Source organism: Dipodomys ordii, unplaced genomic scaffold, assembly GCF_000151885.1.
Source record: "Dipodomys ordii isolate 6190 unplaced genomic scaffold, Dord_2.0 Scaffold152, whole genome shotgun sequence".
In the NCBI taxonomy this organism is placed as follows: domain Eukaryota; kingdom Metazoa; phylum Chordata; class Mammalia; order Rodentia; family Heteromyidae; genus Dipodomys; species Dipodomys ordii.
The window spans coordinates 5,871,403-5,895,626 of record NW_012267368.1 but is presented as its reverse complement, the minus strand read 5'-3'; the positions used below and the strand labels follow the sequence as shown (position 1 = coordinate 5,895,626).

The 24,224-nt window shown below is 45.2% G+C and overlaps 1 protein-coding gene across 1 annotated transcript in view; it reads right to left on the bottom strand.

Moving 5' to 3' along the window:
• Col19a1 (collagen, type XIX, alpha 1) overlaps positions 1-24,224 on the bottom strand; it is a 223,976-nt gene that overhangs the window by 4,556 nt on the left and 195,196 nt on the right. The window contains exons 31-43 of the mRNA XM_013032266.1: positions 23,668-23,712; positions 22,070-22,123; positions 18,978-19,028; positions 18,852-18,896; positions 18,462-18,488; positions 13,585-13,638; positions 11,882-11,926; positions 9,631-9,675; positions 9,485-9,547; positions 6,882-6,917; positions 6,705-6,749; positions 4,815-4,976; positions 3,467-3,533 (exon numbers count right to left, since the gene is read on the bottom strand). Of these exons, the coding sequence (XP_012887720.1) occupies positions 3,467-3,533; positions 4,815-4,976; positions 6,705-6,749; positions 6,882-6,917; positions 9,485-9,547; positions 9,631-9,675; positions 11,882-11,926; positions 13,585-13,638; positions 18,462-18,488; positions 18,852-18,896; positions 18,978-19,028; positions 22,070-22,123; positions 23,668-23,712 (739 nt within the window). The remainder of the gene's footprint in view (positions 1-3,466; positions 3,534-4,814; positions 4,977-6,704; positions 6,750-6,881; positions 6,918-9,484; positions 9,548-9,630; positions 9,676-11,881; positions 11,927-13,584; positions 13,639-18,461; positions 18,489-18,851; positions 18,897-18,977; positions 19,029-22,069; positions 22,124-23,667; positions 23,713-24,224) is intronic.

The window sequence follows — 24,224 nt, the reverse complement described above, 5'->3', positions numbered from 1 at the left end:
CTGTGGCTCAAGTGGCAGAGCTCCAACTGTGAGTGAAAAGGCCAAATGGAAGTACAAAACCCCATTTTCAAGACCCAGTACAAGCTTTAAATAAAACAAAACAATGAAAGCCCTTAGATGGCTTTAAAAAGCCATTTTAAAAAACCACTTCTTTAACCATTTTTTTCCACATCACCACCACGACTGTAAACACATCTTCCTTACAGTATATTAAAGTGAGTACTTAATAAAAATATGAAATGCTATAATCACAATTTGAAGCTTTGCATATGTCATAGCTCTTAAGAGAAGCTATTTCTGTACAATTTCTGTTCAGTTGAAACATCTTGAATACTTCAGGGTCTAAAGACAAAGATTCACATTATTAGTTTTTCCTTTTCAATGTAAGAACTTATTAGCACTTTTGGTATTGTTTAAAAATAAATTTTAGCAAAGTTAAATTATTTTAAAGCTGTATCCGGCTTTAAGATACTCTAAGGAATAGTCATTTTGCGTAAGGCTAATTCTTTTCCAGATCCCTACCCCAGTCCTCCAGCATGGAAAATGTCTGAGCGTCCAAATGAACTGGTAAGCACCATAGTCTTAATTGTGTTTCCTGATTCGGGGATGTTTACTCAATTAGTCTCTTTTTAGCTATGCTTTCTAATGAGGCAGCAAATTACATTTCAGATGGAAGTGTGTATACACCAGACACACACTTTTTCCACCTGCCAAGGCAAAAATCATGGCCATCATGCTAATCAGAGAGGCCAAGACTGGGCTCCCTGGCAGGAGGCCTCTCCAGTACCACACAAACATCAAGATTCACAAGAGGACACTGTTACAACAATTCGAATGGTTGTGATTCATGTGAGGACACTGTTACTACAATGCGACGGTCGAGATTCACCTGAGGACATGTTACTACATTGTGACTGTCAAAATTCATGTGAGGACACTGTTACTATAATGTGACTGTCGAGATTCATGTGAGGACACTATTAATACAATGAGGTTAATGTGACCATAAATGTCATTATTAAGGGTAACATTCAGATTTCATCTGGCCCAGGACTACCCTCTGTTTCACATGCAGAATTTATAAGTTAGTTTTTTTGTTTTTGTCAACTGTGGGGCTTTAACTCTGGGCCTGGGCACTGTCTCTCAGCTCTTCAACTCAAGGCTAGTGCTCCACCACTTGAGCCACAGCACCACTTCTGACTTTTTCTGCTTATGTGATGCTGAGGAATCAAACCCAGGGCCTCATGCATGCAAGGCAAGCACTCTACCACTGAGCCACCTTCCCAGCCCCTATAACTAGTTTTGAAGGGAAATTCATCCTATTTTTTCTAGTATCTATTTAAAAGTTTAATTACTCACTGTCTTAGTATAAAATACTTACCTTGCTTTTGTTATTCCATTAAAGAAACTATAATTGTATGCTTGATTTTCCAAGAAAAATACTCATTACTTGGTCATATTGCTACCTCTTTGTTTAAGCTTAAATAACTTCAATTCATCATCTGGCTAATCTGTTTTGTAAATCTTTTTTTTTCATTATTTTATGGTGGCTTGCTAATCTGTTTTGTAAATCACTTTCTGGTTCCATTATCTCAGGGCTTTTTTGTGTCTCTTAAGTGTGGAAATCAAAATTACATAGTTGCATAGAGGGCAAAAATATCACAAGAGTAATTGCCTGTAATGTCTTGTTTTACAGTTTCAGTTCAATTGCTGATTCAACAGCACCATACAAATTCCTGTTTGCTTTCTGGCTCATCACAATTACTGCATTTTTGGCACAACTTTTGTAGGTATTGGCTTTGAAATGCATTAGCAGTAGAGACAGGGATTGAACATATGTATCTGCTTTGATTATATCTTGTATTCCTGAAGAACACTACAAGTTTTGTTTTGTTTTTTCCTATGGTAGAGGTACTAGGGCTCGATCTCAGGGCCTTGTGGTCTACTTTGTTTTTTTTTTACTTAAGGCTGATGGTCTACGATTTGAGCCACAGCTCCACTTCTGGATTTTGGTAGTTTATTGGAGCTGAGAGTCTCACAGACTTTCCACGACAGGCTGGCTTTGAATCGCGATTCCTGAGTAGCTAGGATTACAGGTGTGAGCCACCAGTGCCTAGGTGACTTTTGACTTGTTAATACTACTTTTCTATCAACAACTACAACAATGATGTGCACACAGAACATAGAGATGACACCAGGATAGAAGAGCAAGCTAATAACTGGCCAGGAGTTACTTGATCATGTATTTATTTGTTTCCAGCACTGGAGACTGAGCCCAGGACTCTGCCAGTCTACTCAGACAAGCAGCCCATACCACATAAAGTTTAATATGAATGGACATAAAACCATACTGAGTGTCAAAAACAAACACAGTCTAGTATGGGAAGCAATTAAATTTAAAGGATTTAAATTTAAGAAAGATCAGGATTAACTGAAAATTCAAATGAATAAATAGTAACATCTAAGTGCTCAGAAAAATTTTAAAACAATGAATGATATTTTACATTTATTTATCTAGAGCAAGGTTAGGAAAACTTTTTCTGAAAGGGACTAGAAAGTAAGTACCATTTTTTGCTGTATATACAGTGCAAAAACATATATAGTGTAAAAGCAACTACAGAAAAAAAATGTAAAGAACATGGCTCTGTGCCAAGTATCTTATTTACAGACTGTCTGGAATTTCAGAACATTTTTACATGTCATGAAGTATTCTTTTCATTAAAAAGATCTGAAGATTTAAAGTCTATCAATAAAAATACAGAAACTAGTCAGGCGCCAGTGGCTCATTCCATAATCCTAGCTACTCAGGAGGCGGAAGGCAGCCTACACTGGAAAGTCTGTGAGATTCTTATCTCCACGTAACCATCAAAAAGGTGGAAGTAAGCTGTGGCTCAAGCAGTAGAGCACTAGCTTTGAGCAAAAAAGTTCAGGGACAGCACCCAGGCCCTGAGTTCAAGCTCCAATGCTGGACATGTATTTGTGTATGTATATGTATATATTTATATGCATATCTACATGCACATATATGTATGTATTTCTCCACTGTGGTTGGAGGGCATAGCTGGTAGGCCATAATTTGTAGACTCAGGGCCAAATCAAAGTCCATCTTAGTCATGAAATCATGGATAAAAGAAGGAACTTATAAATTAAGCTTCTCACAAGGATGGGGTGACGAGTTAGACACATTCGTTCCACAGATGGGAGAAAACTAGGGAGTCTGATGGATAGACAGAACCTGAAAGATTGTCCTAGGATGCTGAATCTGACAGACTGACTGTGCTGGCTGACAGACCAGACCTGAGGAGAGGAAGTTACAGGGAGTGAGACTCAACTGAGGGCAAGGAAGGACTTCCCAGGGGACCCACCCCCCGCCAATGTGCTTTCTTGCAAGCCTTTCCTAGATTATCCTCCAAGAGTGTGAATGGAGAGGCGGGGACCCAGAAATGTTACAAAGCAAAAATCTAACCTTCAAAAACCCTCAGGACCTCTTGATGGACATACTTTTTTATTTCTTCAAATGAAACAGCATCAGCCTAAGGAAGGAAAGAAGAATAGTGTTACAAGAAAGTGTAGCACAAGGGAATAAGACCAGAAATATCAGGATTTACATACTTCTTTAGAAACACATTTAGCTAGCAAAATGCTTTTTGCCAATGGGGTCTATGGGTTCTATGGGGTCTTGGAGTCAATTGAAGGGCATAATTTCTTCAAAAGCCATGGCGTGACATCTTAACCAACTATATGAACATTTTTCCTGTTAAGCAAGCAGGAAAGCTTCATGCAGTTAGGAAGGACATTTCTGCTACTTCACTTTCGAAGGTTCCAGAACCCAACTGGCACTAACCAAATGTTAGCATCACGATCCAAATCACCTTCTAATAAACATTCCTATCTTGGAAGATTCCCCATCATCCTTCATTGCAAATTCCTCCCTCCTGTTTGCTTGTGTGATGACAATGCCAGTCCGTGGTCTCATGGCCTTTCCTAACATGGTGATGCTGGTCTATTTACAGCAGTCAGTTCACTTGGAATGCAAAAAGCTACAGAAGATGATGTGGTGGCCTCCTACGGTGGGCAGTGTGGCTCCAAGGATGCCCTGCTGAAGTTCTTCATTTCCATTACTCATGGGAAAAATGAGCTTAAATTCATGCATCTAATACTAATTGTTGGCCCAGAACAAAAAGTTCAACTTCTACAGCTTTATCCAAGTAGAGTTTGGGGAAACTGTTTAAAAATAAACCACAAGAATGGTGGGAAGGTCCAATTTTGCTGTTTATGTAACAGATCAGATCCAATCCTCTCATGGATACTTTCATATTAAACTCCTCCAAGCAATGACCACAACCATAAAACCAGAGAGATGTAAATAAATAACACTCTGCGCTGGTTGAGCTAAACATGCTATCTTTGCCTGAATGATTTCTCCTTCTAAGCACCTCTCTGGATGGACTTGTTCTAACATGTAAACAGACACAGGTGGTTTTTGTGTAATAGAGACGCAGTGTGAACAGCACTGTGAAAGCAGGGTTTGGAGTCAGCTGGACCTAGATCAACTTTCTGCCTTCGTAAGAGCAAGGAGGAATGAGCGCAAGCGAGGTGATGCAAGTGCTTAGCCGAGTGTGGCACGGACCTCTGACCGCCAGTGTAGGTATGCTTTATGTGTACCAGCAGAATTGTCATTCACAATAAAGTGCTTGCAATGTACAACCAACTATATGCCAACAGACAGGAAAACCATGAGCAACATAAATGCGCATTTCCACGCCTGTTGCGATAAATCACTGTACTGCCAAGGAAAGCCTGGCAGCACTTACCGGAGTGCCGGGGGAGCCAGGGGGGCCGCGGTGGCCTGGAGGTCCGGCAGAGCCCTTGTCTCCTGGAGGCCCCACAGGGCCCAGAGCCCCCTTTGTGCCTGCAAGGCCTGGCTTTCCCTGCTCGCCTTGGGGCCCTCTGTCTCCTGGGATTCCTTGGTCACCCTGTTTGCGGGTAGAAGAAGCAATGATCTTTTCTGGGAAGGGTCTGCATTTGTATTAATATTTTTCCACTGTGGAGCACTGGATAGGGACTTAAACTATGTACCACAATGTTGATAAATAAATGAATTAATCCAAACAAAAGGCTTAGAAAATGTCAGGTGCTGTGGGAGTCATTTCCTGTGTGGATGTCATTAACAGTGAGGACAGTGTCCCTCCTCTCTGTCCCTACCAGCCGGGTTCCCACCAGGTAGTGCTGCTTCCTGCAGCGGGTCCTAAACAGACAATCTCAAGGAGGAAGAAGAGGCTATGCTAAGATTAGCAACAGAATAAATACAAAAAGGATAATCTTGTAATAACATGTGTTAATGATGATGTTATACTAATTATCAATAGCATGATACCAATCATGTAAACAAACTATAATACTTATAAATTATTAAAATTATAAATTAGTATCTTATGGTTCATTTATACTATTATTCAAAATAGTATAATACTATCATGTACTAATAATTATACCCTAATAGTATAATAGTGTATTAGTAAACTAGTACATTAGAATACTAGTATATTAGTATACAGCATTTGATTGAATATAGTACATTATTACTATAATAATATATTCTATGCTAACAGTATAATACTGTTATTTATAGGTATATAAATTAACTATAGTTATCTCTGGAGTAAGATGCCAGAGGAAGCTGGAAGTAAGAGTACATTGCATGTGTCTGAATCTGACAGCCAAGGTTCCTTAATAATGTTTTTGTCATTAGTGGTGGTGGTGGTGGTGGTGGTGGTGGTGGTGGTGGTGGTGTGTGTGTGTGTGTGTGTGTGTGTTTGTGTGCTAGTTCTGTGGCTTGAACTCAGGGCCTGGGCACTTTCAGCATTTTGCTTAAGGATGGCCCTCTACCACTTGAGCCCCAGGTCCACTTCTGGTTTCTGCTAATTAACTGGAGGTAAGAGTCTCAGGAACTTTCTTGCCTGGGCTTTGAACCCTGATCTTCAGATCTCAGCCCCGAGTGGCCAGGATTGCAGGCGTGAGCCACCAGCACCCAGCTTCCTGTTGTCTCTACACTGTGAGGTGTCCACTGTGGTGTGCACAGGAGGGAATGCATAGTCAGGTCAGGTGCGTGATGTGTCCACTGTGGTATGCACAGAGGGAACGGGTGGTCAGGTCAGGTGTGTGATATGTTCACTGTGTTATGCACAGGAGGGAACGGATGGTCAGGTCAGGAGTGTGATGTGTCCACTGTGGTGTGCACAGGAGGGAGCAGGTGGGCAAGGCAGGGTTTATGAAGCAGCCCTGAGTACTAGGTCAGCTGCACAGCTCTGGGTGGGGAGGGTCTCAGCAAGCACAACTGTGTGCGTGTCAGCTCAGTACTTTTCACTTGTGATTACTCTTGTATTTATCTTGACTTAAAGACGATGAAAATTAAGAGAACCATTAGGGATCTACATGATCCTGGGATGAGAATAGAAAAAGAAATGAAATGGATGGCCCAACACCAGCACTGCAGTCTCAGTCACTGGAGGTGTGTCAGTGTCTCTGTGCATAATGGAGGGACCTAGAGGGAGGGACCCAGACGGTAGGACTCAGAGGGAGGGATCCAGACAGTGGGACCCAAGTGGAGGGACCCAGGGGGAGGGGCCCAGAGGGAGGGACTCAGACAGTGAGGCACTTGTGTGATGCAGATGTGAATGGCACCCTCAGCATAAAATACATACACGCTCTCCTTTGGGACCTCTGTCTCCAGGCTTTCCTGTGATGCCCTGGAAGATATCAACACGGAAAGTCATGCCTCACGGGTTTCGCATTAGTCTTACCTCACTGTTGGCAGATATTCTGGAAATGCTTATCCAGGAGCAATTTTACACTTCCTGCTTTAAATGGGATTTTCATACCTGAGCCCCTGGTAATCCATCTTTTCCATTCATTCCCTATAAAGACAAAAGTGATTTATATTTCTAATTCTGCATTAACAGACACCAGCACAAAAAGAGCCATTTCAAGGATAGTTCTTTAATGGAATGGCTCTGAGTTCCAGTCTTTCACCTGCTAGTTTCTTGCTTGTGCAAATGCACTAGATCTCAGTAGCACCAGTGATTCACACCTATAGTCCCAGCTAGTAAGGAGGCTAAAAGCTAAGGATCAGGGTTCAAAGCCAGCTCAGGCAAAAAAAAAAAAGACTATGAGGCTCCTATCTCCAATTAACCAACAAAACACTGGAAGTGGAGGTGTGTGTGGTTCAGGTAGGATACCAGCCTTGAGCAGAAGAGCCAATCCCCAGTACCAGCACAAAAGAGAGAGAGAGAGAGAGACATCCATACAGACACACATACACCCTGCAGAGAGAGATAGAGAGAGACAGAGAAAGTAGTTTATATGTTGGCCCATTGCTTCAAATCTCTACAGAAACTTCCCCTTCCTCTTGTTTATGTAGAAATCTCAACTTGTCCTTCATAGAGAAAATAAATAGGGAAGAATGCCCTCACCTTCTCTTTTTTTAGCTTCCTTAGCCATCTGTACCCCAACTTCTGCACTGCCCCCCTCATTCCTCATGAGGAAGGAAAAACCGAGTTGAGATACATTTTTGCTCTTTAGTAGATGGTTAGTCTTCTCTGTCTACTTCATTTCTACTCCCTTGGTCTCATTTTTGTGTGTGTGCATATGTATGTGCATGCATGTGTGCACCAATGCTAGACCTGGGTGCTATCCCTGAGCTTTTCCACTCAAGATTGGCACTCATCATTTCAGCCATAGCTCCACTCCAAGCTTTGTGGTGGTTAATTGGAAATTAGGGTGCTGGGGACATTCCTGCCTGGTCTGGCTTCAAATGGACACCCTCAGACCTCAGCCTCTTCCATAGTCAGGATCACAAGCATGAGCCACAGCACCTGGCCCCATTTACTTTTCTCCTGATTCCCTGACCTTTTTTATTTAAAGATTTACTTTTATTTTTATTGTTACTGTAGACTTGATATACAGAGGAGTGATAGGTACATGAATCAGGTACTGAATACAATTCTTCTGGAACCATGTCTCCCCTTCCCTTTCACTGATGGCTCACACCAGTAATCCTACTACTCAGGAGGCTGAGATCTGAGGATTGAGGTTTGAATCCAGCCCAGGCAACAAAGCCTGTGAGACTCTTAATTAACCAGCAAAAAGCCAGAAGTAGAGCTGTGGTTCAAGTGGTAGAGCACCAGCCTTTAGTGACAAAGATAAGGAACAGTACCCAGGACCTGAGGTCAAGTCCTAGTGACAGAAAAAATATTAATAAGACCCCATCTTAACCAGATAAACTTGGTACAATGGGGCCCTGTCTGTAATCCCAGCTACCCAGGAGGGATAGCTAGAAAGACTGTGGTTTTAGGCCAGCCTTGAAAACACTCAAGACCCTAACTGGAAAAGAACTGGAACATAGAAAGGCTACAGGAAAGGCTTGGTAGTAGAGACTTTCCTAACACCCATGGGCACCAGCTTTAGCCCTAGTATTGTCCTATGCTGCAAAAAGAGGTAGGGTGTGTCAGGCTCAGGGCCAGGCCCTCCCTCCCACCAGGCTCCTTCTTCACAAGTGGCAGCCAGGAGATGCACAGGGCACAGCAGATGCACAGAGCAAGTGTACACTACAGAGCGGATGCACACCAAGCAGCAGGTGCACACCACGCAGCAGATGCACACCACACAGCAGATGCATAGAGTAGATGCACACCACAGAGCCAATGCACCCCATGAAGCAGATGCACACCATACAGCGGATGCACCCCATGCAGTGGATGCACCCCATGCAGCAGATGCACACTGCAGAGCGGATGCACACCATGAAGCAGATACACACCATGCAGCAGATACACACTGCAGAGCAGGGCGTGACTGAACACAGCCCTCATGTCAGGACACTGGGCCAGGAACAACCATCAGGGCAATGGTGACCCATAAAGTGGAGCAGGCCGGGTAGAAGGGAAGGGACTGGAGAGAAGAGCTTCTGCCTCCCTCGCAGATTCCTAGGGCTGTTGTCTTTGGGTCTTTCACTTTCTGTTCTAGGATGTGACAGGCCATTTTATTTATTTATTTTTGCTAATCCTGAGGCTTGAACTCCGGGCCTGTGCGCTGTCCCTGAGCTTCTTTTGCTCAAGGCTAGTGCTCTACCACTTGAGCCACAGTGCCACTTCTGGCTTTTCCTCTGTATGTGGTACTGAGGAATGAAACCCAGGGCTTCATGCATGCTGGGCAAGCATTCTACCACTAAGCTACACCCTCAGCCCCACCATTTTATTTTTTAACTCTGCTAAGAATACTGAGACTGAAGGAATTGGCCAACTTTCCTTCACTGCAATCCATCCTTGTCCACTACTGAGTGAAACATAAAGACACAACACAGGGACTCCCCCCTTGCCTGTCCATTTGTCAGAAGTGCTCTTACTTCTTTCTAAGCCTGGCAATTTCCAGAGACGGGCAGGGGGAGGGGATGCTAGAACCCATTGGGCAGGCAGGCGGTACTCACCGGCTTTCCCACGGGCCCCTCCGGTCCAGGGAAGCCCACATCTCCCATGGGTCCTCTCTGGCCCTGTAAGGGTGTCCCCAGAACACATCAATGGCTGGCAGTTCTCTGACACGGTATGCCCGCAACAGAGGTTCTTGGCCACTCACCGGCTCGCCGGGGGCTCCTGGTGGACCTGGACGGCCGGGCTTTCCCTGGTGAAGCAAAGCAGAAAGAGACATCAGGAGACAGCTTCCTGCACCTCCACTGCCCACTTTTGGCTGGTCAACTGGAGGTAAGAGTCTCACAGACTTCTTAACCAGGCTGGTTTCAAACCACATGCTCAGGCATCGGCCTCCTGAACATCTGGGCTGCAGGCGAGCACCCCAGGGCCCATCTGTCTCCCCATTTAACATGCGATGGTGTGGCAAAGTCAGCTGGACATGCTGAATTGAAATCCCTTTGAACAACTATTTGAAGATAAAAATAGTAATAACAATATATATTTGAAATCCAGCCAGGCAGAAAAGTCTGAGAGAGACGATTTCCAATTAGCCAGCAAAGAGTCAAGCTGGAGGTGTGATTCAGGTGGTAGAGTGCCAGCTATGAGCAACAGGCCAAGCGAGAGCAACAGGGCCCTGAGTTCAAGCCCCAGAACTGACACTTATCAAAAAGAGCTTTGTACTCACACTGTGGTGAGACTGGGGAAATTAAGCTTCACTAGATCACACGGATGCAGAATGAGGGTGTAAACAAGAATGGCTTACCAAGATGATCTAAGGACAATTCCAGAAACAGAATCCTAAAAGTGCTGTGAGGAGGGGAGTGGGGGATAAGCCACCATCTAACATGTAGTCCACCATGGAGAAGAAAGGCGCTGGTGGCTCACTGTTGTCATCCCAGCTACTCAGGAGACTGAGATCTGAGGATCACAGTTCAAATCCAGCCTGGGCAAGAAAGTCCTTGAGAATCTTATCTCCAATGCACCAGCCATCAAAAAGCCTGAAGTGGAGCTGTGGCTCAAGTGGTAGCATGTTCGCCCCGAGTGACAAAAGCTCAAGGATATTGCCCAAACCATGAGTTCAAGTTCCAGGACTGGATACACACACACACACACACACACACACACACTTGTTAAAAAAGTTCATTTTTAACTTTTAGTCTCATACAAATTATTATTTGGAGCTGAACAAATTCAATAAAGGATGCCATTCTCAGTAAAAGATAAAGTGATGGGGTTTTCTGTTCTGCTACTTGACTTGGTATATAAAAGGAGTAAGGTGGGGGCTACTGTTCCTTTCAGGACTGGGTTGGTGGGAGATGGTGTTGGCCACAGTGGGACTTTGGGTGAGGCAGGGGGTGGGGCAGGATGGCAGGAGGTGAGGTAGGAAGGTGGGAGGTAGGCAGGTGTGAGGGGGGCTGGGTGGGGCCCTTCCCCATCTTTCTCATAGTTCTACAACCCTAGCTGGTGGTTCTGCAGACTTTCCTGACATGCGTACCCTGGGCCTGCCCGCCTGCCCAGAGCACCACCAAAAGGTCAATGACCTCTGAGTCATCAAGCATGGCCATAAGTTTTAATTAAAGCCTCAGGAATGAAGATCAGAAGGACCCCAGCTCAGAGAAGCAACTCAGCCTTCCCAATGCTTTCCATTCCCTGGAAAAGACGGTGGTGAGATTAAAGCACTGGCCCCAGAGGGCAGCAAAATGACCAGGGAGTGAAGGACTGGTTTGGGAGCAGGTGTTACGAGGGCCTGGGCAGGAGGAGGGGCCCAGGCCCCGGTGTGGGAGGGTGTCCCAGGCTGGGGTGGGGTGGGGCTGGCCTGGGGTGACAGCCCCCTCACATGGGAAGAAGCTCCTATTATACAGGAACTTGAAGGGACGGCCCAGGACGGCAGAAACCTCAAAACACAAGCAGATCGGAGGGAAGTGTTCAGAGCAGAGCACACACGAATGTGGGTCCCCGATGGGGCAAAAAAACCCAAAAAACAAACAAACAAACAAAAACCCAAACCAAGAAACAACATTCTTAATGTGGAAACGGAACAGCATTGTTGCTAGGCACTGGGGGGCTCACACCTGTATACTAGCCATTCAAGAAGCTAAGACCCCTGATAATAGAGGTTGGAATCCTAGCTGAGAAGAAAAATCCCTGAGACTCTTATCTCCAAGTGACAGCAAAAAGCAGGAAGTGGGAGCTCTGAGTTCAAGTCCTGGTACTGGCCTGTGTGTTTGCACACACAGGTGAACACACACACACACACACACACACACAGATAGCATTCTTAACTTCGGAGAGATCTGTAGTTTTTAAACCAGAGACTCCAGGAGCCTAATGCCAGTGGAGTTGTGGCGATTGGTGGCTCAAGGTGTGCACACAGTTCACCTTTAGCGGTAATGTAAAGTGCATTTGTGTGGACTCACCGATGCCCCGGCTGTTCCTGGTGGCCCAGCTGGGCCTCGATCTCCCTGTGGGGATTAAAAGTTTAAAATGCCACTTAAAATGGAATTGCTGAAGTATTTGTTTATAAAGCTAATCGTCAAATACAGTTCATGTTTGGTAAAGCTTTGGTTTGAATTTGATAAATACTAATAAGCTGACATGAAACTAGAGTCTAGGCAGGAAATCAACAAAGGGTCTCACTAAACTGGCTGTATTTTCATTTTCACCACTGCAACCAAAATAAATAATAGTTAAAATAAAAAAAAGTATTATGATGAGTCTGTGACCTGTTTAGTAAGATCTGATACATCCATACAGTTAAAAGTAGTCATTATTTTATTCTATAAAATGATTCAAACAAACCATTTCTTGAAAGATTAAGCACATGAGTCAGCTGAAGCTGTTTCCTGTGCTTGCCTCATTGGATGCAGGATGAAACAGAATTAGAATTCCATTTGTCTTATTCCTCATCCAATCAGCTAGTTGTGGAGAAACAGAGTCCTTGTCAAGCAGAGCTGACGCCGCTGAGCTTTCTGATGATTACATGTGGGGCAATGCAATGCAACCTTGCTGGGGCAGACCCACACCAAAAAGGAACTTCAGGGCTTCACTGAGGGGTATAGAAGACTTAGTTAAATTAAAGATATGCTTTGTTCTTGGAGATAAGATGGGTAGTGAAAGTGTCATTACAGTCTGAATATAAAGTTAATAAAATGGTTACACAATTGCAGTTTGAGCAAAAGATATAAAAGATTTTTGGCATAATAAAATAATAAAAGTTAAATAATAGACAGTAGTACTATTAATATATAAACATGTAATAAGGCCACAAGAATTAAAATGAGGGACTATTGGCAGAAGGTTAAGCAGTACTCCACCTTCATAAAACGTAAATCTCAGAAGCAAGCCAGTATTCATAATAAGATTTTAGTAAAGAAAGACTCGTATCATTAAATGGATACATAAATAACTGGATAACTTCCCTCAAAGTGTCTAATTTCTCTCTCTGTATCATGTCTCATATAAGTTCCACATGAGTTACAAAAGATAAAAATGGTATGAAATATTTTTAAAAGCCAGGCACTGGTGGCTCATGCCTGTAATCCTAGCTGTTCAGGAGGCTGAGATCTGAGGATCACAGTTCAATTCCTCCCAGCCTGGGAAGGAAAGTCCGTAAGACTCTTATCTCCAATGAACCACCATAAAAGCTGGAAGTGGAGCTGTGGCTTAAGTGGTAGGGCACAAGATTTGAATAAAAAGGCTAAGAGACAGTGCTTAGGCCTTGACTTCAAGCCCCAGTACCAGTACTAAATAAATAAATAAAGCTATGAAAGAGCTAGAATCTGTTAGTCCAAACAAAAGTAACATTTTGTGTACAAAAGTGAAATAAAAGGATAAAAAAGAGAAATAAACTTTTAGAATGGACTATATTAAAGATGTATTTCTAGGTCATGAGGTCAACCCCCAGTATCACAGTCTATCTTTCCATATATTCATCTCTTCTCCCGCCCCTGGCTTTCCTAGCAGCTACTGACGATGCTACCTAGGGCCCCTTTCCTCTAGCTGTTTAAAGATATTATGCAGCACTTCAACTCCCTCTTTCTCCTCCTGTTTGTCTGTCAATCTGTCACTGCTTCCCCCACCTCCAAAGGCTGAATGGGCTCCTTTGTACCTCTGTGCTTACCTTTGCACCTGGAAATCCTTCCAGTCCTGGCAACCCCATGGCACCAGGCTCTCCCTGTTAAATAAAACCAGAGAGGGCAGTGGCTGTGATCAAAGGATTTCAGGAGTTGGTTTACAAGCAAATATTTTTTTCCTCATTCTAACACTGTCTAGCTTCTTGTTGATTTATAATTTAACAAGTAAGTGGTTTGCTCTGTTCCCTTCCTTACTTTTTTTTCAAACTCTTTATTGTGATCAAGTGATTACATAATTTCCCAAATTTCACAGTATTGTGGGATAGTTATGCTTAAAGTCACAAACACATTCTAACTTTCATGGGGCAAATTGTCTATCGTGGTTTATAACATTTATGAGTTCTATGAGCTTTGCAATACAGTTATTTCTTCTACATTGGGTGATATATGTATTTCTTTTGTTTTGCATAGTGTCAGCTGTTCCCTCTTTCCCACTCATTCCCTCCCTCCCATCCTGCCATTGAGTTGCTTAGTTCATTTTGATCAATGTCCAGTGCAGCTGATGGGTCCCCCTGTTCTATGTTTTCCCTGATTCCCTCTAGTTCTGTGTTGTCTTCCTGGTTTCCCTCCGGTATGCACATGTATACCATATATGTAATCAGCAGCATGGGGTTATTCAACCAGATAAGTGGAAGTTCTTTGTTTCTTAAACCTTGTTAATTTTGTCCTTCCTTTGTTTATTTGACAATATTGGTGTTTGAATACAAGGCCTCATGCTTACTTGACTAGTTCACTACTACTTGACCCCTGCCTCCAAATTTGTTTTATTCTAGTTATTTTGGAGACAGAGCCTCACTTTCTGCCCAGGCTGGCTTCAAACCTCAACTCTCCAGATCTCAGATTCTGAAGTAGGTAAGATTACAGGCATGAGTCACCCGTGCCTGGTGGAATGTGCTATTTTCAAGCAATGTATTATTGCATTTGGTATATGATAGTGTGAGATAGTCTGAAAGTAGTTTGACAATGAAAACTGTTCTTATATGTGCATGTGAGCTGATGCCTATAATCCTTGCTACTCAGGATGTAGAAATCAGGATGGTTAAGAGGAAAGTTGGGGTGAGACCAGTAAGTCATCTCCAAGTCAGTATCAATAAGCAGCTGGATGTGGAAGTGCACACCTGTCATCCCTGCTTTGTGGGAAGCAAAAATAGAAGAATAACAGCCCAGGACAGCCTGGCACACCCAAGAGACTCCACCAATGTGACTGCTGGCCTGGCATGCACACACACACACATACACAGACACACACAAACCCCACCGACATGACCAAAGTGGAAAGGGGCCCAGGCTAGCCTGGCACACACACACAAACACACACACATACACACACACAAACACACAAAAACAAGACCCCCCCTGACATGACCGAAGTAAAAAGGGGTATGTGTATGTGTGTGTAGCATGACTCAGGTGCTGATAGTGCCTGAGCCATCACAAGGCCCTGAGCTCAAACTTTCATATCAAAGTAAAAGGGCCACTCTCCAGAAAAGTGGGGATATATTTCCTGGTTAGGAACTTAATCAGAATGCATTGTTGTAGTCATTGATAACTCTAACAGCAACTAGAATGAAGGGATGATGAAGGGGTGGAAGGTAACAAAGTTGGCCAACTTGTGAGGTGCCTCAGTGTAGCAGATTACCAGGGAATAGCCTTAAATTTCTAAGTGAGTGAGGGGTTGCAAGTATGGCTCAAGAGGTAAAGCACCGGCCTAGAAAGCATGAGGCCCTGACTTCAAAACCCAGGAGAAATGGAGAGGGAGAAGAAGAGACTGAGCTTGGCGTTCTGAAAGCAGAGTTTCTCATTCTTTAGCCATTTCTGCATCTGCAGAGGCAGATCTCCTGTGACAGGTCCCAAGCTACTGGAGCCCAGAGGCTTTCCAGGAACACATCTGGAAAACCTTGGTCAAAGAATGACTAGTTGTAAACATATAGATGCGGCAGAGGAGACCTGGGGAGTTATTTGATTCTTTCTTATTAATGAACTGCTATTAACTGCAAATATTTTTCTTAGGACACTAAGTGATTTAAACATAATCATATAGAAAAGTGGACTTTTAAATTGCATTCCATAAATGTATTTTTGCAATACAATTTCAATCTACTTTCAAAAATCTTATCAAGGCCCTAACTCCCACTTGCATTTACATTTTTATTACAGACTTCTGGATATGGAACATCATCACTGGGGGTCCTAAGGCCTCAGAAATCATTTGTAAATGCACACTATATGCATCCTGTCAGTCCTCACTGTAACTGTTAAGCTGTTCCAATTCTATGCTGCTTCAGGGTCTGTGAAAAAGCCCGAGTCGCTGACAAAATAAAAGAATGCTTTGCTTTTCCATCTTTAGAAGGCCACCTTTTGATCAAGCCACAGACGCTTCAACAAAGTGAAGGAAAACGAGTGAAGGAATCCAGAGAGAAGGGGTCAATGCAGAAGGAACTGTGGGTGAACAGTCTCAACACTCAGTGCACAGGTGAGACAAAGGAGTGGCAGCCTGGGTGGGACAGGACTGGCAGGGAAGGGGCTGGAGGTGGAGCAGGCAAGGCTTGAATGTAAAACTGTAATCTCTTTGTACAACCATCCGAAAATTAAAATTATAAAAAGGAGGCATTGTTTATTTGAAAGAGGTTAATACTTATATTAGCATAATGCACGGATCATGTGATTACATGATCACATCTATGATCACATGATCATATATAATCACTTATATTTTGACTATCAAAGGAACAGAATGATTCTCAGATATTAAGTTCACTTAAGGGTAATGTTTCCCTATACAAGTTTACTCAGATTAGAAATACTGGGACTACTGGATATGTGAGCTGGTGGCTCACACCTGTAATCCTAGCTACTCAGGAGGCTGAGATCTGAGGATGGTGATTGGAAGCCAGTCTGATAAGAAAAGTCCATGAGACACTTATCATCTACTGATGCTGTGGCTTAAATGGTGGAACATCAGCCTTCTAAACTGGGATATGAGGATTGTGGTTTGATGCCAACCCGAGGCAGAAAAGTCTGTGAGACTCTGATTTAACTGCCCCAAAGAAGAAATGGAGGTGCGGCTCAAGTGGTACAATACCAGCCTTGAGTGAAGCAAAGCCATGGCAGTGGGACTCTGCTTTGTTCTCCTAACTCGGTGCTGCTCCCAGGGCCTACTCACCACCCTTCCCCAAGGGGGCGCCCTGCAATGCCCCCAGAATCTCATCAGAACCCCCAGCCTTGAGCTGTTTTCAGAGATGTCTGAAGGTACAGGGCCTTCTGCCAGATCTGCAAAGACGTCACAGGCCCTAAACAGGGCCCTCTGCTACAACCACAAGGACATTCCAAATCCAAACCTCAAAGCCAATGGCATCTGACCCCACACCCCACCCTCTCGCCCCGTATCATCCTGGACTCTTCTCAGTGCTATGTGGCCCCTCTTTAGCAGTGATTAAATGCTGATGTGCTCTCTGGGGTCTTATTTCCTTTCCTCTGCTTGATCTTTCCTCACAAAAGGGACAGCACCCGGACCCTGCATTCAAGCCCCAGTACTGGCACAATGAAACTAACAACAAAAATAAAAACTCTCAAAAACAGAGGTTGATATGGAATTTATAGATGAGCTTTTTCTAGCTCATTTATTTGCTGGTCTGATATTTATCCATAGCGTTTATAACTTGTAGCACTTTATGCTTCCTCCAGTGCCAGTAGAAAGTAGTTTCAAAGCTTATTTCAGCTTCAGATACATCTGAGTTTTAAGTTTATACCGAAAGGCTAAACAGATGTACAAAAAGAACAGGAAGGATGGAACATAAGCTTGAAAAGGAAAAGTGGCAGGAAAAAATGCCAGAGATCATGGGCTGGGAAGGTGGCTCAGTGGTAGAGCGCTTGCCTTGCATGCCTGAGGCCCTGGATTCGATTCCTCAGCACCACATAAGCAGAAAAAGCCAGAAGTGGCACTATGGCTCAAGTGGTAGAGCGCTAGCCTTGAGCTGAAGAGCCAAGGGACAGCACCCAGGCCCAGAGTTCAGGTCCCCACAACCGGCAAAAAAAAAAAAAAAAATGCCAGAGATCAAAGAGAATCTGATTGGATTTGGTGGGTGGAGAGATGCTGAGAACAGTGAGCACTCTGTTCCCTTGGGAGGTCATGGAGGACATGCCCCTTCTGCCTCCCTCAGGCTGAGTGTGAACCTCAGGATGCATTCCTCCTCACGAGCCTGGAATAAGAGCATACATTATTCTGGGAACAGAATAACTGCTCCAGACATTCAAAGAAAAGACAGTGCCTTCCTTCTTGTCTGTCAGATGTCAGACAAATTAAGGAATTTCTGTCTCAGGAGGATTTCTTTTCCAAGATCTACTTGAAGCTGAATCAGTCCTCAAAAGAAGCCAAGTGTACTAGTTATCAGGGGTTTTATATGCACCAACCTCCATTGTATGATTTTACAAACACGCTAAGAGAAAGAGACAAAGCTCAAGGACAGTGACGTTGCAACTAATGAATCTTAACAATAAAGCACACAGGCAGTCAAGGATCCAGTGTATGTTTACACAGTCTAGAAGAGTTAAGAGAAGGGGTGGATTGGGGGGGGGGTAAGAGAGTTGAAAGGGATGACATTGATCAAGACTCATTGCATTCACAAACTGCTTTGTTAAGTGGCAACTCCTTTGTACAACTACTTAAAGATAATAAAACAAAGTAAAAGGGAGGGAGAGAGAAAGGAAGGGAGGGAGAACAATCCAACATAGCAGGCGTGTCTGTGGTTGGTGGCTTCTGTCTCTCTCAGTAGTCAAGGAGGCAGGGCCTCTTTGCCTGATGCTCATCTTTCAACTATGTAAAGATCTATTTGGTAAATGACACCAAGCATGGAAGCATACATACCACTGGGCCAAGATCCCCTTTTGGACCCTGTAAGAAATACATGTGAGATCATTTTTAAATAGTGACAAACACAATTATGAGAATACGAGGCATTTTTGTCCAACATGTTTTAATGCTTAGTTTAAGAGTATTTGCCAAGGTTTGCTTTTGCTAGTTTGGATTTGAAAGTGAAGGTTAAGAAACCACTTGACTAGACTGCCTGACAACCTGACAAGAACTGTTTGCACAAGGACTTATAAGTAAAAACACTATACTAAATTGTGTCCATTACTATGGCTGTTATTTTCTCAGTTTCATTACAATTGGTTTTACTTCTTCCCTCCTTTTGTAATACTGGTTATTGGCTACTTGTACATAGAGGTATGCTAGGAGAGAAAAGATAAGACTCACCGGGGGGCCAGGTGGTCCTGGAAAACTGGGAACATTCACGCCTCCCTTAAAAAGAAGAGGAGGACGAGGATAAGAATGGATGGCCAACCTAGCTGGGAAATCATCTCACATCACACTTGTCAATACCTGGATTTTATACAAGCTGCCCATGCCGTTGCTGTCGCTGAAGTACACACCCTTGGGGAGAGAGGAGAGTCAGGGTTATTGTAGCATTTCCACCTTCCATCACAGGATGGTGATGGTCCTGTTTGTTCACAGTACAATATATTTTATTTATTTATTTTTTGGTTGGTCCATGGGGCCTGAACTCTAGGCCTGGGCACTGTCCCTCAGCTCTTCAGCTCAAGGCTAGTGCTCTACCACTAGAGCCACAGCACCATTTCCAGCTTTTTCTGCTTCTGTGGTACTGAGGAATTGAACCTAGGGCCTCATGCCTGAGAGGTGAGCACTCTTACCACTGAGCCACCTTCCCAGCCTGTCATTTTTTAAAACAAACAAACAAACAACAAAACACCACTTTTATCACCTTTAAGTAGTTGAACAGGATTTCAATTCGACTTGTCAGTTTGTGTTCAATACACCTGACCAGTGTCACCCCTCCATCCTCCTCCCTTTACTTAAAACTTATTTCCTATTTTATTTTATGCTATTTTTTTTTGGGTCCAGTCGTGGGGCCTGAACTCTGGGCCTGGGCGCTATCCCTCAGCTCTTCAGCTCAAGGCTAGCGCTCTACCACTTGAGCCACAGCACCACTTCTGGCTTTTTTCTTTTTTCTTATGTGGTGCTGAGGAATTGAACCCAGGGCCTCAGGCATGCAAGGCAAGCACTCTACCACTGAGCCACCTTCCCAGCCCATCTTATGCTATTTTTGATAGTGGTTTAATACTCTTTGATTAGCTGCTGCAGGGATTGGGGAGGGCACCTGTGAGCAAAGTGCGCAGACACGCTTCCATGTAGGACCTGTGGTCAGCCTCGCAGAGGAGACTCAGTCATTCACAGGAAAAGCAGTATTTGCTCACTGAATTCAGCTTTCAAATTGTCAATCTGTGCTAAGTATTCACAGCCTGGTGACTCTCGCATGGGACTGGCCAGTGCAGGGGTACAAAAGCAGCTGGGGTAGGAGTAACACCGCTCCGTCTCTTCACACCAAATAAGAAATTAGGCATGGGCTGGGAAGGTGACTCAGTGGTAGAGTGCTTGCCTTGCATGCATGAGGCCCTGTGTTCGATTCCTCAGCACCACATAAGCAAAAAGAAAAAAGCCGGAAGTGGCACTGTGGCTCAAGTGGTAGAGTGCTAGCCTTGAGCTAAAGAGCTGAGGGACAGTGCCCAGGCCCAGAGTTCAGGCCCATGACTGGACCCCCCGCCCCGCCCCCCCAAAAAAAGAAATTGGCAAATAGAAAGCTGGCTTCATTCTCAACCATGTGTTGTGAAACCTGTTTCCACAAAAACAGGTTTAGGGCTTCCTCTAATAAGAGACACATGAATATAAAATTCCTGAGTAATCAACACTTAAACAACTCATTCTGCAGTTTAAACAATCATACATTTCAGCATTTGGGGAAAATACGGCATATGGAAATGGTTTTATGGGCTGATACTGGGATTTGAACACAGGGCCTGGTGCTCTTGGTTGGCTTTTCACTGAAAGATGATGCTCTACTATTTGAGGCACAGTTCTACTTCCAGGTTTTTGCTGGTCAACTGGAGAAGAGAGTCTCACAGATTCTTCTATTTGGGCTGCCTTCAAACTGAGCTTTTCAGAGCTCAGCCTCAGTGGCCAGGATCACAGGGGCGAGCAGGGCACCCAGTATGGCATAGAAAAACCTCAGTTTTGAAATGTTGCAAAGGGGTAAAGGATCCTTAAAACCCATTATGAAAGTGTATTATCCTTTCCATAATTTTCTCCACTCTAGTTGCTAAATCAGAGGAGCTGTCATGTCACTGTTTCCAATTGATGACACTCGTGTGCTCAGAAACTAGAGTTTGCACATCTTCAAAACATCATTCATAGAAGAAAACCATCCATGTGTTCTGTTACAATACATACTGCATCCTAAAGGAAGAATACTTCTGAGATTTTTCAGAGTACATTTCTCAGAGTATATACTTAATGTACATCTTGGAAAAAAATATTTTTGCCACTAAGTGTGCATTTCTTAAGCCACTATAAAATCCTCTGGCCCTTACATGAGACCTCAATTTTTTTGTGTGTGTGAAAATACCGAACAGAGGGGTTACAATTACATGAGCAAGGTAATGAGTACATTTCTTATCAAGCATTGTTGTCTCCTCTTTTGTTTCCCCTTACCATCCTTTCCCATCTCTTCCTCCCCTCTCCCTGCCCAGCACCAAAGTTGTAAAGTTCATTTTTTAACATAACGTCTTGTACATCTCATTGTTGCAATGGAGTCCTTGATTTTTTTTAACTTCCAGAAGAGAAGACAGAGTATTTTAGAATTTGAACTCCAAGTATGTTCTGCCTTGATTTTTTGATCAAAGGAGAAAGACTTACCAGAGCAAATTTGGTAGAGAGTCCATCTCTTTATTGTGTGTAAAATGTACAAGTGTGCACAGGATCCTAACACACCCTGCGGTTTTCAGAAAACAACTCCCTTTTTCTACTGCTTTGGCTTCAAAATTCCCCAGGAGTGGAAAGGAACCAAGATTGGCATGGACCTCAGCAGGTCTGCGATTCGAGCCTGACCCCAGAGAAGGCAGACATGGCTTGGAGCACGGCCCCATCCTCCCTCTGCGTCCTCCAACACCATCCCCATGGCCTGCCTCTCCAGGGCAGCTGCAGTCAGCAGGGGGCCCTGGATGCATTGCCTCTTGCCTCAGACACCATGTGGGGGATGAACACACACAGTATAATGCTGTATTTTTTAACTTTATTAATAATGCCACATTTAAAGAGCCAACTCACCTTGCCAGGAAGGCTCTCTGCTTTTTAAGCACCCTCTAGGCAAGGGAGGCTTGATGAGGTTGGAAGGCCTCCCCATCACCCAGACCCCAGGCCATCCTGGGGAGGCTCAGGGCACATAAATCTGAGCAGTACAGATTAGGGCTGAGCTAGAGAGGCCCAGTGGTCTCTGCACGTGGCACTGGCTGTGATTTATATACAGGCAAACATCTCAGGAGACAGTGCTGGGAGATCTAGAGTGAGAAAAGTTGTGAGTAAACCAGTGGTGGTGAAGTTTTAACCCTGAAAGAACTCACAGGTGGTCCAGGAGGTCCGGGAGGTCCAGGAATCCCAGGGGGGCCCTCGCTTCCCTGCAAGGAAAACAAATGTAAAATCATCTCCATGACTGTAAGTCCGCTCTGACTGCTCGGAGCCATCCCTGACACACTGTGACCTGGCTGCCTTTCTAATGGGCTTGCAGATATGATTGGCATGGCCCTTGCCTCTGCCTGCCAATGGTTTGTAGGTGCCAGCTGTGCCCACCCCACACCCAAGCAGATCCTCACTCAGGGAGCTCTAGTGGACCAGGCTCACTTTAAACAGAGCTACATGAGCCTCGGGCCTCTGGGGAGAGCCTGGGGTCCCCTCCAGTGGGTACTGCAAATTCAGAGGGGTTGCCCTCGCTCAGAGCCTAACCTCTGCCATCTTCCTCTTTTGGGCACCAGTGGCAACAGCCATGTGATTTGAGCAGAGTAGAAAATCACAATCCGCCTGAGGCACTGCTCCCTCCTTAGTACTGGACCCCAGTCAGACACCACACACAGCAGGGGTATGGGGAGCAGGGCAGGAGGGGTGCCCTGCATGGACACAGCCTAGGAGCAAAGGAAGGTGCAAGTGGAATTCTGTAAAACAAAGTTGAAACTGGACAAATGTAGTTCCTTTCATTTTCTAAGAGTATAGAATATCTATCAGAATATGAGACGGGGCTATTGTGGCCTCTAGTCTTTAGCCACTTGTGTATATAACTGCATTGCTTTTACATTTATAGCCTCACAAATGTTTTAAGTTTCAGTCACGATGCAAGAAATGGTTAATAAAAAGTCCAGTGTCAGTAAAACACTTCCCAAATTTGATTACGGGCTTCATGTCAACAGACACTCTCTATTAACAAAAAGGAAGCAAGATAGCCTGCACCAGCGGCTGATCCCCGTGGCTCAGATGCTGAAATCAGAGGATCGCAGTTCAAAGCCAGTTCAGGCAGGGACGTCCATGGCTCATCTCCAAGTAACCACCGAGAAGCCAAAAGCGGGGCTGTGGTGCAAGTGGTAAAGCGCCAGCCTTGAGTCAGAAAGCTGGCTTAGGCCAGAGTTCAAGCCCCAGCACTGACACAGAAAGAGAGGAAAAAAGCAGGGTGGAAGGGCGTGTTTATTTGAAGAGGCCTCCAGGAGTTGTAGGGGCATCGGGCTAGGCCCGCCCTGGGGCATGCATGTGGGAACTCTGATTCTGCGGATGCCTCTGATTCTGTGTTCTTGCCTAGCAGAGAGGGGGTCCGGCCGGCCTCCCCGCGGCGGGCTTGCCTCTCTGGGCTTAGCACCAGGCCCGCTCCGTGCGTGTGCGGACGAGGGTGCCTGGGCCCTGCGGGCTGCGCCAGGTGGCTAGGTCCTCTGCCAGGCAGCGGCCTCCCGTGTTCCCAGCGCCGGGCTGGGTCCGCCTCCCCGCCCCCCCCCCCCCCCGCCCGATGGCTCAGGCCTCCGCCAGGCCAGGCAGTGGCCTCGCGAGTTCCGCACGCCTTGCTGGGCTCGCCATCCCCCGGGCGGCTCGGACCTCCGCCAGGCCGCGATCTCGCGTGTTGCGAATGTGAGGATGAGCTCGCCTTCCCGCCCTCTGTCCCCCCCTCCCTGGGGACGCTCCGCACCTTGGCGCCCTTGGGCCCCGGGTGTCCGCTCCTCCCCGACGAGCCCTGCAGGGAGAGAAGCCGGCGGGTCTTGGGGTCTGCTTTTCGTGCTGGGCTCGGCCCACAGTGCTCGCTAGGCGGCCACAGGAAGTGACCGGAGCGAGTCCGCGCGGCGCCCGCCCTCCGCTGATGGCAGCCCCTATGACGTCCTGTGGACCTCAGCCTCGGGAAGGAAATCCACTCCAGTTCCTCTTTGGGAACAGTCAGCGGGGGTGCCTGCTGCTCCTCACACTCCATTTAAACCCCGACCCTGTGGCCCACTCCAGAGTCCCTGCCACTCCGGAGCTGGGATGAGGCCTGGGTTTCAAGCCAGTACATGCTGAAAGCGTGTACGATCCCAATTACCGCCCAAAACCTGGGAGCAGAGCTGTGGCTCAAGTGGTAGAGCGCCAGTGTTGGGAGAAAAAGCCGTGCAAATCATGCAAGGCACCGAGCTCAGGCCCTACCACTGGCACAAAACGTGTGATTTTATTACTCAACGTTTAAGACGCACCAAGATTTTCAGGAGGGAAGTGATG